This window comes from Chamaea fasciata, unplaced genomic scaffold (genome assembly GCF_029207755.1).
Source record: "Chamaea fasciata isolate MVZ Bird 193981 ecotype frontalis unplaced genomic scaffold, bChaFas1.0.hap1 SCAF_5, whole genome shotgun sequence".
NCBI classification, from domain to species: Eukaryota; Metazoa; Chordata; class Aves; order Passeriformes; family Sylviidae; genus Chamaea; species Chamaea fasciata.
This window is the reverse complement of record NW_027094090.1, coordinates 57,459,644-57,476,312: the sequence shown is the minus strand read 5'-3', so window position 1 is coordinate 57,476,312 and position 16,669 is coordinate 57,459,644. Positions and strand designations below refer to the sequence as shown.

The window sequence follows — 16,669 nt, the reverse complement described above, 5'->3', positions numbered from 1 at the left end:
AAGCACTGCATCTATTGAACACAGTGCAGTGCCCATTTTCACAGGCAACACTGGGCTCACCTGAAAGGGTTGTATTTTTTATTCCTGAAGTGATTGGCCAGACTCCATGTTTTCCCACTGCATTTTGGATGATGTGATTTGGATGACACCAACTTCAAGGGTACATTAAGCAGAAGATATTCCAGCTCACACGGGTCCCAGCTGCTTGCTGAACAGGAGCCTCCAACCACACATAAACCAGGAACCAGAGCAATCATTCTGTCTCAGCAGCTCAGTACTATACCATCAGCAAACCAACAACAGATGACACGATGAAAACAAAAATCTACAAAACAACACCTGTTCCTGCAAAAAGGATTTTTTTTTTTTTCTCAAGCTTAACATGTCAGAAATTGCTCCAAAAGTTAAGCAGCTGAGCAAAGGATCCCAGCCATTACCATGCACTCTGCACCGAGTTGTTAACTCCCAATTAAAACACTTTCAGTTCCTGGAAGAAGCCCACACCAAGTTCTGTATTCAACTGCTCAGTACGTGTTTGTCCAAGGAATGAGCAGGAAGTGGATGTTTTCCTTTGAGGCAACAACACGGCGCCAGCTACTGGGTTTCAGTTTCAATAGATACCAGCTTGATATTCTGAATTCTCTGCGTGATCCAAAGACACAATAATCAAAAAACCCCCGCAACAATAATAAATGTGAATTCTCAAAGCGCAGGTTGTACTGTATCAGGAAGCTGTCAGAGAATAAACAGGAAGATGAGTGTATCTCCCAGAGATTACTGCTATGGTTAAAACCCCACTGAATTTAAGTGCGTTAATTGGGGCTTAGCCCCATAAGCAGGAATTACTTCTCCAGAAACTGAACAAAAGACATGTCCAAGGCTAAATCAAGTGTTCTATGAAATCCAAAGCAATGAAGCTTAGCTTCTAAATAGGTTTTCCTATAAGACTAACAGGCATTATTTTCATGTGCACATTGAATTTATGTTTTCTTCATGCAGCAATGCATAAAAAGATATGAAATGTCAAAAGCAGCATTAATGCATTCTAGAAGTCTTGTGCCTTAACACAGATTTTTGTTGACACGATGAAGCAGTTGGTGATTGGAATCATGCAAAAATAAAACACAGAACCAAAAAACTCCATCAGAAAAGCTATTTTTACATCCATAAAATAAACACTGCCTTCTAAGCAGTATATACTTAAAAGCATATGCATTAACTACAGAATGTCTCCCTAAACCAATTTTACACACCTGGAATATTCAGCTTCAGTGTAATACTTTCATTAAAACTTACAAATATTGGTATTGCACTTATAAATTTGAAATAATCCACCTACTAACATTAAGGTATTTTCTCCAGATTTCCAGGAATTACTGTTGAAAATGCTTTAGTAAATACAGTCTACTAACTTGTCACAGAAATGGCACTAAAGACCGTATTTCACATTATACTCTAACTAGAGGACCCTCTTTTGAAAGTAATTATATGTACTGTCATTATGCCTAAGAAAAATTTAAGTAACAATTACTGTTTTTATCACAAGTCAAATTCAAGTTTTTTAAACCACGCTAAATTACCATTACTATAGCCAAGAAACAGTTAACAGCATTACTGAAATTATTGAGAAGTCAGAAATCCAAGAAATAAAGATTTTCACAAATGCCTCACTTGAGTACAAAGGATTCTGTGGGGTTTTTTGTGGGTTTGTTTCCTTTCTTAATACAGGGCATACACAGAAGTGCAGATCTCACCTCACAAGAACTCTCCTGACCTGCAGCTCCTTGAAATCTTCTACTTTCAACTGCATTACTTGAATCAAGGGCTGGAAGTATTTTTGAACAAACAGAAAAATACTTTTTAAACATTTATTGCCTATGGTATTTGTTTTCATAGTGTCATTAACAAATCAGTTTAAACGAGAGATGCTGCTGGTAACTGTTCTATGGACAGCTCTCTCTCTATAGTCTCAAATGGCCTAACAGCTCATCTTTCCTGCTTGAAGTTAATCACTAATTTATAGGTCACAAGTGTGTTAAAAAGCGAGTTCATAAATGACCAGAGTTTGGGAAACAAAAGTATCAGTCGTTCAACAATAATTATCACGACCTGATCCTGGCTCATCACAAACTCTGAGCACACAATTTTGTTGCATGAACTGACTCAGAACATCCTCTGAACTTTGGCTGAAAGTGTGACAGGGCAGTCTCCAGGACACCCATCTAGTGATGCTTTGGTCAGCTCGGCTGATCCACTGCATGCAGTTCCTCTCTTTAACTTCTAACCTACCTGAAAGCTGGGTAAAAAGATATCACCATTTCCCTTCTGGCCTGTAACCACTGAGGAAGGCAGCAATGCCTGTAAGCAAAGACAAAACTGCAGACCATATTATATCCAATTCTTGGTGCAGCAAGAAAGGCAGAAACATTCTTTCTCTGAAGAAATGCAATGCCCTTGGCAGACAATGTATCTGAAGTGAGCTACAGAATTACACTGCATAAGAAAGACTAATGAAGACTGTAAAAATAGGCAAAGTGCTAAAAACACCAAATCCCTACTTCCCCAAGCTACTTCTAAGCCATATTCATGTGCATTATGAGTTCCAAGACCATATTTCTCTTTCCCTTCCTACTCTCCCACATGACAATTTCAGTTGCTTTTGGGAAGACTTTATTAAGTCTTTATTAAAAAGAGAAAGAAAAACCCCTCAAAACCCACAAAAATCTACAAGAAAAACCCCACACAAAACACACACAAGTACATTCCAATCAGAGAATTGAGACAAGAACTGTGTCTTGTTCAATAGGACTTAGTAGTACCGACTGCATTCCAAGTCAAAATGGCAACACTACAGATAACAGTTCCTTAAGCATTTAAATGAAAGTATTGTGGCCTGTGATTATAGAATTTGCCATCACTCATCACAATCAACATAGGCTTTGACACCAGTATACTATAAAAAGAAGTTAATCTCATACCCAGCATCCAATAAAGGTTTTAAACTCACTTTAATATGAGCTGTGCTGATTTGTACCTACCCCTCCTCATAATGAGCTAAAGTAGAAAAACATCTAATTCTTCAAAACTGCTGAAACTGCAACTTTTAAGAAAAACAACTGTTGTATAACCAACTGGTCAGTTATTGGCACTTATTAATTCCAACTCATGCTTCTGTCTCAGCAACAGATCTGTCCATGGAAATGACAACTGCTTCTTTCTACAGAACCGTACTGGGAAATTCAACATTCATTTTGCTACAGAGGGGATGAAAATTTAGGAATAATTTAACACAAACCTCCAACTTCAGAAGTGGGCAAATTAGGTAGAAAGAAGTAACTTTGCTCACACTTTTGTGTGGACACATTCAGAAGTTCAAACAAGCATAGACATAAGGCCATAAAAAACACGCTAAACTCAACTGATACTTCACATAAAACTGTATCCATGACTTCAGCAATACAATCATATACATCCCCTGGTTTTATGTATCTTCCCCAAATTTTCTCTTCTGACCTTTCATCAGACATAAAAATTCTTGGACATGAGAACCCTCAGTCCACAAGGTTCTCCTTGAACTTAAGCAGAATATTGGACCTTCAAGTCCTCATTTCTTACCAGCTAAGCCTTACGGTCCTTCAGAAAAAGCACATGGAAGTTGTTTGGTCTGCTGAGAACTACCCAAAGGAATCCTTATTTATGTATTTGGACGCTGCTGCAAGATCCACTCATTCAATATTTTTTACTTATGTGGCCTGCATGAGTCACCAATGCCACAGTATCTGCTGTAAGCCTTCTTGTTGAAGTCAAAATGAACTAACTGAGTTAGGCTTGAAAAAACAAGGATTTATTAAAGATAAAACAGATACAAAAGGGAAAACTGTGGTAAGAATAAGGGAGGGCAGAAAGAAGAGCAGTAGTAGAAGTAAACATTTTCCTCACACTGCTGAATTCTCTGCTTGTTATTCATGACCTATTCCCAACTTCGACTGTCATACTAAGGAATGCATATATGCTGCATACCACAAACTTGGACAAAACAGAATATACTTCAGAGAAAAAATTTGCTTTCAATTTAGGGAATGGAATATATTAGCACATCAGCAAAAAAATTCAATGTTTCATTAAAATCTGGTCTTAAAAACTCACTCTGCTTTTCGCAGCAAACACTCATTAGGCACAGGACAAGTCAGCATGGTAAGAACAGCCCAGAGAGAATCAAGCAAGGAAATACTCACCTTGGGGTTTTTAAGCATGGAAAGGTCAATTATTAATCACTTAGGCAAAATATTAAACTCACCAAGATTTTCAGAGCACAGAAACGAACTCAGTGAACAAAATCACCATAGCCTGACATCAACACCTCAAAGAAAATATTACATTTAGCAGTTCCAGATTCATGGTCATTCAAGTCATGATCACAGCAGGAATAAGCTCCATTTACATTTCAAATTGAAATGGCTGAAGAATCAGTTCTATCTGTACCTTCACAAAAAAAAAGGAGAGGTTTGAGAATCCTGGGATGTTCATTCAGTCAGTGAGTCACACATGCCACTGCAATGCCAGGTTTGCGGGCAAGTTTGTTACTCCATGCTGCTCCTATAAACTACTTAAGAATTGATGCACAAACTATTAATATCTGTGAATAATTCTTTGCCACATGTCCTCAGACTCTCTTGGATCAGACTGGGGGAATTAATTAGCCATCCTGTAGAGGTGGTTTGCAACAACCACATTCATTTTATTGTACACACTATGAAGTAGCAGACGTGCTGTGTTCTTCTGAAAGTTTTTCTAGTACATTCCTGGGATTTTGGTTAAGAGTAACTCCACCATGAACATGGAACCTGCTAATGGCAGCTGACAGTAGCAAACAATTCTCTTGTTCCATAAAAGAAGGATTTAGGTCATCACGTTCAAATTTGCAAAATGTAAATTGAACACCAAGTTTAATTAGAACTACACAGTAAAACAAAATTATCTTTAGCAATCCCACTTCAGCAGACTCAACAGTAATCAAGTGGAAAAATAACAGAACTCCTAGGATCGGCAGATAATGACAAACTCACATGGCAAAAGTGCTGGCATAACACTGGGAAGTTACAATACAGAGTATCCAAGAGGCCTCACAGGGAATGAGCTCAGCCCAGCAGCTCCCAGGTCAGGGATATGCTCCCAGACAATCTGGTGAGGTACAGCTACCCTGCACTGGAATCCACACAGGCTGCCACTCAAGGGCAGGAAACCTGTTACCTGACCACAGGCAATTCAGGTATCAAGGTATAAAATAATGTGCACTTCAGCATCCAGCATGATGAGACAAGGGGAATTGCAATGTGTCCATGTAAATCAAGTAACCCATACACATATAGCAACCATATAAGCACTCGTTTTCATTTAGTTTGTAACCAAAGGTGTAGAATGAACACTGAAAAGCGCAGAGGTTACCCCCAAGAATTAAAAGCTATTACTCCATGTTAATCTTTCTCCTTGCAGATACATTCAAGTCTCTTCTCCTTTACACAACACTAAACTATACCCCTGACTGCTGCTTCTATTTCAAAAAGGTACTTCTAAACAATTTTTATTTTAGCCTCTGCAGTTAGTTTAGCAGCAGTCAAGTTTTACGCATTTCTCAAGACACGTATTCAAGCTTCACAATACCCCAAAGAACTGCAAGACTGCAGCACCACAGTTCTGTCAAGAATACACGGGTGGTCGCTGTTGTCTAGATAAGTTACTGGAGATCCTCTAGGAATTTGGTTTTGCTTGTTTCATTATTTAAAAAAACAAACAAACAAACAAACAAAAAAACCCCAAACAAACAAACAAAAAAAAAACCAAACAAAAAAAACCACCACCAAAAAAACCCACCCAAGACTCCACACCAGAAAAGCCTACTAGGCAGCTTTCTCCAAACACTCATTTCACAGCCTCCCACCACTTCAACACCCCAGTCCTCTGAGCAGCAAAAATCTGGTGCTTCCACTTTGGTTGCCTGTGCTATCTTCTTATGGTATTAGGTTAGTTGATTTACCAAACTTAACTGTAAGCAGTGGCAGGTTTAGGAAACCATGTAAGGGATTAAAGCAGCTCATCAAAGTGGGGAATTCTCAGCTGAGCTGTGGGAGATGAAATTACTTCGGAACAAACATATATTGAAGCCTCTCCTACAAATCTAAGTTTATCTTGCCAAAACCTTGATGCCTAGTGAAGAAAAGGAATTGTACTCTGCCTCAGAAATCTGCTGCTAACTGGAAATGCAAGGTGCACATGCTGACAGGAGTCCTTTCTAAGCAACCGCACAGTTTATCTAATTGCACTGGGGAAGAAGGCTAAAGAAAAGAAAAAGGAGCAAACACCATTCATGTTAAGAAATTCTGTAGGCTTAATATAACTTGCTCTTCTTCTAACTGGTACTTTTTAACCCACTCCCTGCCTTGAGGGAGGTAAATTTCTTTCAGCTGCGTGGGTCCTCCTCACCCATTAAACTGCACATTTGATTCAGCTGTTCCCATGGAAGTTTCTGCTTTCTTGAGGAATTTTAAAAATTTGAGTGGATGTATGTGGGAAGAGTGCAGAATTCCTCCAATCCCTTAGATTCTTGTAGGCATCTCTGAAGCCAGTATATGCTGGCTATACTAAAATGGAAGACATCAAAGAAAGCAAACAGTGAAAACTACTTTTTAATCTAGTCATCATAAAAATAGCTGACACTGCGCTTAAATGCTGGCATAACACACTAGATACAGTCAGTATTTCATGAGAAATTTACATTTACCATAAAAAAAAGTTGATAGTGTTGCAAGTTGAGAAATGTAGATGCTAATATGATGTCTCTTACAAAAACAAAAAAGTCTTACAAGATTATTCAAACTATAAAAATATTTCATATTTTCATCAAATAGAAGCCACCAGCATCTTCCAAATGCAGACTAGCAACACTGAGATCTCTTTTGCTAAGCAACAAAGCAGTATCATTTGGCACTGCCTGTTTCACTGCCATCCCTCAGAACTACACTTTCTGTGAAAAGTCTCTTTTCCTGGAGAAAGCATCTCCAGGAAAATGCAAGATCCCTACGTAGAAAAACATGTAACGCAAATGGAGGCCCTTGCTTCTGTTTCTGTCTCCTTTCTTTGTCCAGCAACTGCTGAAGTGACAGAAACATTCTCTTTCTTCTTGGTATTTATTAGCCAAACCTCAGATCAAAAAAAGAGATAGGTATGACTCCAAAGACAGAACCTCCACAGCTCATTACACAAAAGTGAAGGAAAGTCCTGTCTGATTAAGAGAGAGTTCACCTCCTCCAGTTCCACTAAAAACATTCATTTATATTATTATTTTTAAAGCACCCAGGGTCACCTAGTTAGCATTTCAAGCACTGCCATTCAGATATGAAACAAAAATAAGAGGTCAAACCCTTCATGTGGTAATTGGTGGCAAAACTGCAAGATCATAGTTAAAGGCTGTATTGTTTCCAAACAAATAATGAGGAAACAAGACTGGAACAAGAAACAAAACAAACGAGAGGTTGGGAAACAAAAGTTTCAGGAAGACAGACAAGGAAGAATTTTATGAAGATGCAGACTGTAAGATATATGACCGCCTCCCCCATTACAGGGAGAGGAAATTTCTGCCACTGCAAAGTTTATAGAAGTAAAATTCCTGAACATTAAATCATACTTAGAGCAGGAAAGCAGCAGGGAGCAGAAGCCATATAACTGATAAGGAAGAAAGTCAGAGAGAACATACAGCACAGAACAGATACTTTCCTGAGAACTCTACCAAAGCATGATTTGCCTTCACATATTTCATTAATCTCAGAACTGAGAATGTGAAGCTCCAGCTGAGGCTTCTCCTACATTCAGATGATTTATGGACTTCTCTTGCCCCTCCTCAACGTACATTTCCTGTTGTACAGTAAAACAAACATTCTTCTACTCTTTTCTTCCCTGAAGGCACCTCCTCTATTTCATTTACCTTCCCAAAACCCACCTACCTGCACCTCTGTAAAACTTACAAAAAATCAGACCAAAAAATGTTACAAACCACTAGGAAGGATGAGGACCAGTCAAAACTTGCTTATATCAGCTTTGTTTCCACAGGAAACCAGCCTAAGAGTTTAATAGCCCGCAGTCTGTCAAGGAAACAAAAAGGAGTGAAAACATTTGACTTCTTGTAAGTTGTTTAATAACTGAAGACACAACACATACTTCCAAGTGGGAGAAAAGTATGAATAAGATTAGATCACAATCCAAAAGAAAACAACCAGGGTTTTTTCAACCTCTACATTAGAAGCAGTTCTACAAGGTAAGAGTGCTGAAGGCTTGCAGGCTCCTTTTACACTAATCATCTAACCCCTTGAGTATCTCTCTTTTAAGGATTTCTGCCTCATTAGTGCAGTCAGATGAGAGCCTTCAGCCTCTTTACTACAGAAGCATCCAGGCTGGCTCAAGCCTCTTTCAGCAGCAGATGGAACCAAGTATTTGACTCGGCACTGAAGCAGATGAAGAGTGATCACATCAATCCATTTGCTACAGGAGTTGCAGTACCACTCAGGAAGAGTGGGAATACAAAAAAAAGGCTTTCTAATTAGTACTGCAGTGAACTTGTAGATATCAACTGAACCAAGACAGTTACTGCCAAGGCTTTAAAGCTTTAGCCTTAGCAAAAGGTACACAAGGATCCAACAATTACTAGTGTGCAGTGAATTCTCTAGACGTGGAAATCCTTTAAAAGCTGTAGGAAAAATCCAAATACGCTGCAACGTATTACGCAACTTTATTACACAGACACAGGTATACAACCTTTGGCAAATAGCTGAAGTGGGATAATTACATTATTCCCAGATACTTCCTCTTGAACTTTATAGGCAGAGCATGTGAGTGCACAGCCACTTTGATGCAAAGTCCAGCAGCTTAGCTGAAACTGTCAGAGAAGACTATTCAGGCTAAGCTGCTGGACTTTGCACTAAAGCAGCTGGAAGTACTTGCACACTTTTCTTCTTGCCAGGAGCGCTACAAGTTTGAAAGCTGACAACCGGAGTAGAAAGAACTTAAATCATCACGGCAAGTTGTGTCAGCATGTGTCAAGCTCCCATAGACAATCATTAACTTGTTCGGAGATCTAAGTAATTACAGGTAAATTAGACGTACACCTCTGCTCTGATGTAACAGCTCCCAGACAATATTCCTGAGCAGCAAGGAATCACTGAAGCGGAATGTTGCCCTCGTGTACTTTTCCTACAAACCTCAGCGACAGCAGAAGGCAAATGAGGACAGAATGCAGCTTTCAAATGCTGCCATGTACCTGAGGAGTGTTCAGCCATCACACAGGTGTCTGCTGCTCCCGCAGCACTCGCACTAACTAAGTACCAACACGCTTCCCAGGAGGTTAATGAATTAAGCCTCAGCACACCCGGTAGCTTAGCATCACCCTATTAAGGATGAGCCCTGAGGCACAGGGTGGAAGGATAACCAAACCCAAGCCACAGATCCTCCCAAGATCAGCGAGGCAGGACCGGGATCTTGGCTGTCAATCCATCAAGTTTCGCGCACTGACACAGAATAGCTCTGCCGGCACGGCGAGGGGCGCCGAGGGCAGGAGAGAAGGAGGAAGCCGAGGAAGCGAGAGGCCCCGAGGAGGGGGAGGGGACCCTCAGCTCCGCACGGAACTCGGCTGGTGCCCACGGAGCGCCCGTGCCCGCCCAGGCCGCGGCTCCCGGCGCCCCGGCCGCATCCCGGGGGCTGCGCGCACATCCCTCCCTCCTTCCCTCCCTCCCTCCTTCCTCCGCCCGCGGCGCCGCCTCGCCCACCCCGCGCCGCCGCCTCCTCCTCCTACCTTGGCCACGTAGTCCTTCACCTCATCCAAGTCTCCGTTTTTGAGGGCCCACATGAACTCCTTGTCGGACATCGCGGCCGCCGGGCGGGGGGACGCGGGCGGGCGAGGCGGCGAGGGGCCGGCGGCAGCTGCCGGGAGCGCGGGTGGCGGCGCGGGCGGCGGGAGCCCCTCCCCGGCTGCCGGGCGGGGCGGGGCGGGGCCGAGCTCGGGGCAGCGCGGGAAGGCGCGCGGAAAGCGCGGGGCGGGGCGGGGCCAGGCACGAGGCGGCGCGGGCGGTCCCGCCGGGGCGAGGAGCGGCCTGACTCGCGCGCGGCCGCGCTTCCGCTTCCGGTTCCCGCCTCCGGCCCCCGCTCCGCCGCGACGCCCACGCGGGACGGCGGCACGCGGCGCGCAGAGCGCATGCGCGCGCCGCCGGCGTGCCCGCGTTCCCGCAGATCCCGCGGGGGGAAAGCGGAGGGGGGGGGAGAGGGCTGCGCATGCGCCCTGAGCTCCGCCCGGGCCCCGCGGTTGCCATGGAGATGCGGCCTATGACGAGTCCGCCCCGACCGAGGCGTGCCGAGCTCAGCCGGACACGGCCGGGACGTGGGATCCGGCCTCAAAGTCTGTTCCCGCTGCGGGAACCACGTGTCTGAATAGCTGTTCTGCAAACCCCGAGGTTCTGAGCTGCGGATAATTATCATAATGCTTTCAAAGCAGCAGCGGGGAGACATGAAAGGAAGGATGTGGTGCTTAATTAATATGTTGGCGCTCAGCGGTCGCATCTGTTTTCCCAAGCCATGTTTTGCCTATGGAACGTGCAGCCTGTTGTGTGACTCAGTCTTGTCTGCCAACAGGCAGCCACTCTTCCTGATCCCCCCCTGGCAAACAGCATCCCAAACACCCCTGGAGCTGGGGCTGCTCTGCAGTGACTGTAACCAGCCTGAATCACAGAATAATTTGTTTGGAAGCGACCTCTGAGATCATCCAGTCTGACCTGTGACCCAGCACCACCATATCTGCCAGACGGTGGCACTGAGTGCCACGTCCACTCTTCCCTTGAACACCTTTTCCAGGTGACTGGAGGCAGGATGAAAATGCACAGAATAGCAAGAATTTCCTTACTGTGAGGGTTGTGAGGCACTGGAACGGGTTGCCCAAGGAAGTTAACAGATATCCCATCCCTGGAAGTGTCAAGACCAAACTGGATCGGGCTTGGTGCAATGTGGTCTATTGTAAGGTGTCCCTGTTTATGGCACAGGGCTTGGAGCTAAACATATCTTTAAGGACCTTCCAACCCAAACCATTCTATGATTCTGTGAACTTATCATTCTATGATAATGAGTTAAAGTGGAGGAAGACTTGCTCGATCAATGAAGTGTGCCTTTTCTAGCCCAGTTATTACCTTTGAGATAAAATGCAACTTTCTGCTTACTGCTTAAGCTCTGCTTGAAGTCCTACTTTACTGCTAAAGTGTCCCAGTCTGTTTCAATAGATAAATTGGAATTCATTGTTGCAGTCAGTTATACACTGTTGGTATTCTATAATGTATCCACTTGTATAAATCATACATACAGTCCACAGGCTAGAATAAAAGATTATTGATTAATTCAGCTATCCAAATAAAAAACCAGACCAAACCAACAAAACCCAAAGAACAAACACAACATAAAACTCCAAGAAAAAGACTTGAATACATACTGGTCCCATTGCAGGTTTTATTTAAAAACACGAGTTTGATCTCATACTTGCTATATTCCCTTTGTGTAATCCTGAACAGTTCATACACAACAGCTGTTAGTTCAGCAACAAGAGCCAAGCAGTAATATAAAATACCATGATATAAAACTCAGCCTATTGAGGAGAAAATAATAAAGGTGACAGATAGCAACCTAGATAAAGTTATGGAACTGACACAAGAGATGTGGGAGTTATAGGTGAAAATTGGACAATTGATTTTCTTTCTGTGTATTAGTGTGTTGTATTTATACTGAAGGAAGAGGGAATGGAAAGGAAAAGGAGAGGTTTGTTTTTTTTTCTTTCCCAAGGTCAAGCAAGGCTTGCAGACAGGGAAACCCAACAATCATTGACTGTATTCATTGTTGGACTTGGAGCAGAAGGGGAGGCAAAGTCAGACACACACCGCCAGTTCTTTGGTGCTTGTCCATGAATCCCAATGAGGCTGGACCTCGGAAAGTCCCTTGAGGGCCAGCCTTTGGGGTGAGGAAGGTGTAATTCTGTGGAAATGCATCTTCCCACGGAGTGGAAATGCCTTTTCCTTGGACACTGTGGAGTAAACACAATTAGCAATTGCTAAACAAGGGGTTGGCTCTGAAAACTGAACCAAGGGATGATTCAGTGTTGACAAATACTCTCAGCCAAATCAGAAGGTGAATAATAGTTTGGAAGTTTGACCCATAATATGTAAACAGGCTGGACTTATTTATTAACACAGAGTACAAATCTGCTTTTGGCTGTAGGTTCGCTTTCTTTCATTATTATAGTTTTCATCATTTATTTCACATCTAAGTACTGCACCTTCTTTTATTTACAGGAGTATGGATGTAAGTCACTGATACATTATTCTATTCTCCATGACTAAAGCAAACTAAAATCTTTGTGCCTTCACACATGACAGGTTACCTTTTATTTCTATAACCTTATCTCTTTTCAGGAGCAGGTCATAGGAGATGGAAGTTCAAGGAATTATCTTTTGATAATCTCTGTTAGTTGTTTAAATCAAAGTCAATAAATTCTAGAAATACAGAATAATTTTGATTGGAAGGAACCTCTGGAGGTTATATCTGATCTCATCCCTGCTCAAAGCAGGGCTAATTTAGATGAGGCTGCTCAGGGCATCCAGTGAAGTTTTGCATATCTCAAAGCGTGATGAAACCACAACCTTTTCTGGCAGTTTATTCTGATGTTTGACTGCTTTCACAAAACAAACAGAAAGTCCTTCTTTCTAATCAAAATTTCACTACTGTAACTTTATTTGTTACTTCTTATCCTGTACTTGCCTCTTCAAGAATGTTTGGCTCTATCTTCTCTCTGTGTTCTCATGAGATAGGTGAAGATAACAGTAAGATCCCCCTGCCTTAACCTTGTCATCTCAGGGCTGAACAAGTCAATTCCTTTGAGGTTTTTGTCACATGTCGATTGTTTAAATCAGCTTATCATCTTGGTCATCTTCCAGTGGACTCGATCCAATATGTCCCTGTCTTTTTTACCTTGGGAAGAGCAAACCTGGAAGCAGCACTCCATCTGCAGCCTCACAAGGGATGACGAAAAAGGGTCAATCCCTGATTTTCCTTTGGAGGCTGGAATTGCCTTCAAGCAAACCTCTGCAATGAAGGGTTAAGCATCAGGGTATTTAACTGTGTCAACACATCTCTGCTCCAAAGCAAGGGGCTGTTCAGGACAGCTGAGCATCACAATCAGGAGAACTTAGCCCAAAGCTTTGCTGATGGGGCCAGAGGCTGAATAGGTTGCAGTTTGGGGTTTTTTCCACAACAGCTCAGGCTTTGCAGTGCTGACAAAGGTGAAATCTTCTGCTAGTAAGCAAATGAGAGTTGGATGCATTAGGGGCTGATACTAACAAAGAAATGTAACAACATCACTTCCCTCACAGTACTCATTGGTAAAACAATAAACAACCGACTACTAAAAGTGATATCAGTGTGAATTTTTAAGCTAAATGAAAATAAATTATTATTATTATTATTATTATTATTATTATTATTATTATTATTATTATTATTATTGCATTTTCTCAGCTGCCTAGAGCTATACCATAAGATACTTTCTAGAATTTTAGAAGCACTCAGGAAACTGAAAATTTCCAGCTCTTTATGGAAGAATTGGATAGCAAAAATCTGCCTTTTGTTGAAGTGATGGCCATTGAGAAAAAAAAATTACACCTCTGAATGTATTTTTAGCCTAATTCAGAAAAGGTGTTTGTGTGAAAGTTGCACTTGGAAAGTGAGCATAAATATGTCTAGCTTATATGTTGGGTGAAAGAAGGACTGGAGAGGTTGGGTAATACCAGAAGCTCGACAAACAAACAAGAAAATGTCTAAAAGTTTCAGGGAAGCTGCCTCAGAGCCTCTTGCTTGCTAGGTCTGCAATTTTCCACTCATGGACTACGTACTTCATCATGTGTTAGGGTTTCTTTACCCTTAATAGAAATTTCCTGAGACCCTTTTTTCATGGTGGCAAGACTTTGCAAGCAGGAGAGACATTGACTGCTGGCTTCCAAATTATGTTATTTTTGAAAGAGTTTCATATTTTAAGTGCATTAAGTTCTGTCTGAAACTGTACAGTGTGTATAGTCTGCATGTGTACTGTAAGCTGTCATTGTTCTAGAAAACAGAGGTTTTGAATACAAGGTATGGAACAAGTCTGTCTTAATCAAACCAACAGTTTTCAAGTTTAGAGTGTCCAAATAAATCATACAGATTATACACAGAGGATTGAATATTTGAGCATTTGAAAACAGTGATGAAAGATTTCTGCTCATAGTTCACACAGTATCATAATCAAATGGGAACCATTAAGGTACCACTCAGGGTTCCACTCCAAGATGAACATTTTCAGGGCAATATGGTCCTGGCTTTATCTAGGGTGGTCACAGCTATACTGGTTGTCCTGTAAGCATCAGAAGATAAAAAATAAAACCAAAATCTGAAAAGCCCCCAACCAAACAAACAATTAAAAAAATCCCCAAAAGCACAAAAATCCCCCTCATTTGGTTATGCATGTTTGTGCTAATTTATATGGTCTAATACTTTGAGAAATAATTGAAATATATCAATGTGTTTGATAAGCCAAGTATCTCCTTCTAACTATAAGGGCGAAGACAGTAAATGCCTTACTTTCTTGGGTTTTGCCTTATTCACTAGTGGTATTTATCAAACAACAAGCAATGACAGTCACACTCATGGTGTCACAGGGAGACTCAGTTGTCCCAACCATCATTTACTATGCCTTCATTTTCCCATCCATAATCTAACACTCTTCTGCAATTGTGGAGAACCTTGAGAGTCTCAGATGAAGAATGTTATATCGGTTGAAAATATTGCAAAGGCTGATGCAGTTGTTCCTGACAATCACATGCTGAGATGCAGAATAGACAAGTGTAAGGAATCAGTTACGGTTGTTGTTACTTGTCTTTGGAGAAGAATTGGGGGAAAAAAAAAAAAGATGTAGGATACTTTGTTGTCAAGTAGATTTCTTCACAAATTGGAACATATCCTGTTTTTTTGAGAGTCTTTGTTTCAAAAAATAATTATGTTTGGAAACAGATGCAAGAAAGACCTCAGCCACACTACAAATTCTATTTTGTGGTACAGCACTGTTCAGTTTTTTACATTATTGAAAATGTTCTTATTTCGCAGTGGCTACCCATATTCTTACGTCATTTATATTTCAGTCGTGTCTCCGGTTGTGTTTTTTCTTGTAAAAATCAGGTTATGTAAACTGAAAAAACTGTGCTTGAAAACTCTCTAGTGTTTTCCAGCTAATCATAATGATTTAGTGTCCATTTTAAATCAGCCATCTTCGCCTTTCTTTGAAGCAGCAGCTGGTTTTTTTTAATCTTTTGCCCCTTCCTTCCTTTCTTTCTTCCTTCCTTCCTTCCTTCCTTCCTTCCTTCCTTCCTTTCTTCCTTCCTTCCTTCCTTCCTTCCTTCCTTCCTTCCTTCCTTCCTTCCTTCCTTCCTTCCTTCCTTCCTTCCTTCCTTCCTTCCTTCCTTCCTTCCTTCCTTCCTTCCTTCCTTCTTTCCTTCCTTCCTTCCTTCCTTCCTTCCTTCCTTCCTTCCTTCCTTCCTTCCTTCCTTCCTTCCTTCCTTCCTTCCTTCCTTCCTTCCTTCCTTCCTTCCTTCCTTCCTTCCTTCCTTCCTTCCTTCCTTCCTTCCTTCCTTCCTTCCTTCCTTCCTTCCTTCCTTCCTTCCTTCCTTCCTTCCTTCCTTCCTTCCTTCCTTCCTTCCTTCCTTCCTTCCTTCCTTCCTTCCTTCCTTCCTCCCTCCCTCCCTCCCTCCCTCCCTCCCTCCCTCCCTCCCTCCCTCCCTCCCTCTCTTCTTCTCTTCCTCCCTTCCTCTTGTCCATTTCCTATTTAGTACATGAGCTATCCCTTTATGTCAACAGAGGCAGAACTGTGGTAACGCTCTTACCATATTCTATTTATGTAAGAGTTTGTGCCTTCTTTTGCAGAAGGGAATAGCTTCCTTGAGTGGGTGTATATTTCATCTTGCTACATTGATTGTATGGATTATGAAACATTTTCTTCTCATTTTGGAGCACATCTCCGGTACAGTGCAGTCTGGTGCAATGTTGTGTTGCAATCCTGCCCCTTCTATCCTCCCAAGGAATGTTTTTGCTGCATTCTCCATGGTCCTAGCAGGCAGTAGAAGGACTAAATGCCATCCTAAATTGAAATGGCTTAAAATTCTATCTTTCACCTTAACAGCGCAGTTACTGAAGGCCCCAGCAAACCTCTAACATTCATTATTCCTACACTGTATGTGGGAATACTGCAGGAGTATCTCAAGAGAACAGCTACACAGTGCTCAGTGTGATCTGTCAGATTGCTGCTGTTGTGTGTATGTCACACTCCAGAAGCACAGCTGCTGTTGTTTGCAGTGATGGGCACAGTGAGAGGGTACAGCCATCACCACTGTTAACAGACTGCAGCTCTCCATCGCCACGTGCCCTTGGCACAGGAACAACTGCATTGCTCTTTCTCATCCTAGGAGATGCCTGGAGCATGGAGCCAGCTCAGGTGCCTCTGCACTGTGCTATCCCATGCCTCCCAAAGTGCCTGCAGTACCCTCACTAATGGAAAAGACTGGCTGTGGTA

General features: G+C 42.0%; 1 protein-coding gene across 1 annotated transcript in view; it reads right to left on the bottom strand.

Annotated features, from left to right (window-relative positions):
• MTPN (myotrophin) overlaps positions 1 to 10,046 on the bottom strand; it is a 30,303-nt gene extending 20,257 nt beyond the window's left edge. The window contains exon 1 of the mRNA XM_066183838.1: positions 9,839 to 10,046. Within this exon, the coding sequence (XP_066039935.1) occupies positions 9,839 to 9,910 (72 nt within the window). The 5' untranslated portion in view covers positions 9,911 to 10,046. The remainder of the gene's footprint in view (positions 1 to 9,838) is intronic.
• Between the last annotated feature and the right edge of the window lie 6,623 nt (positions 10,047 to 16,669).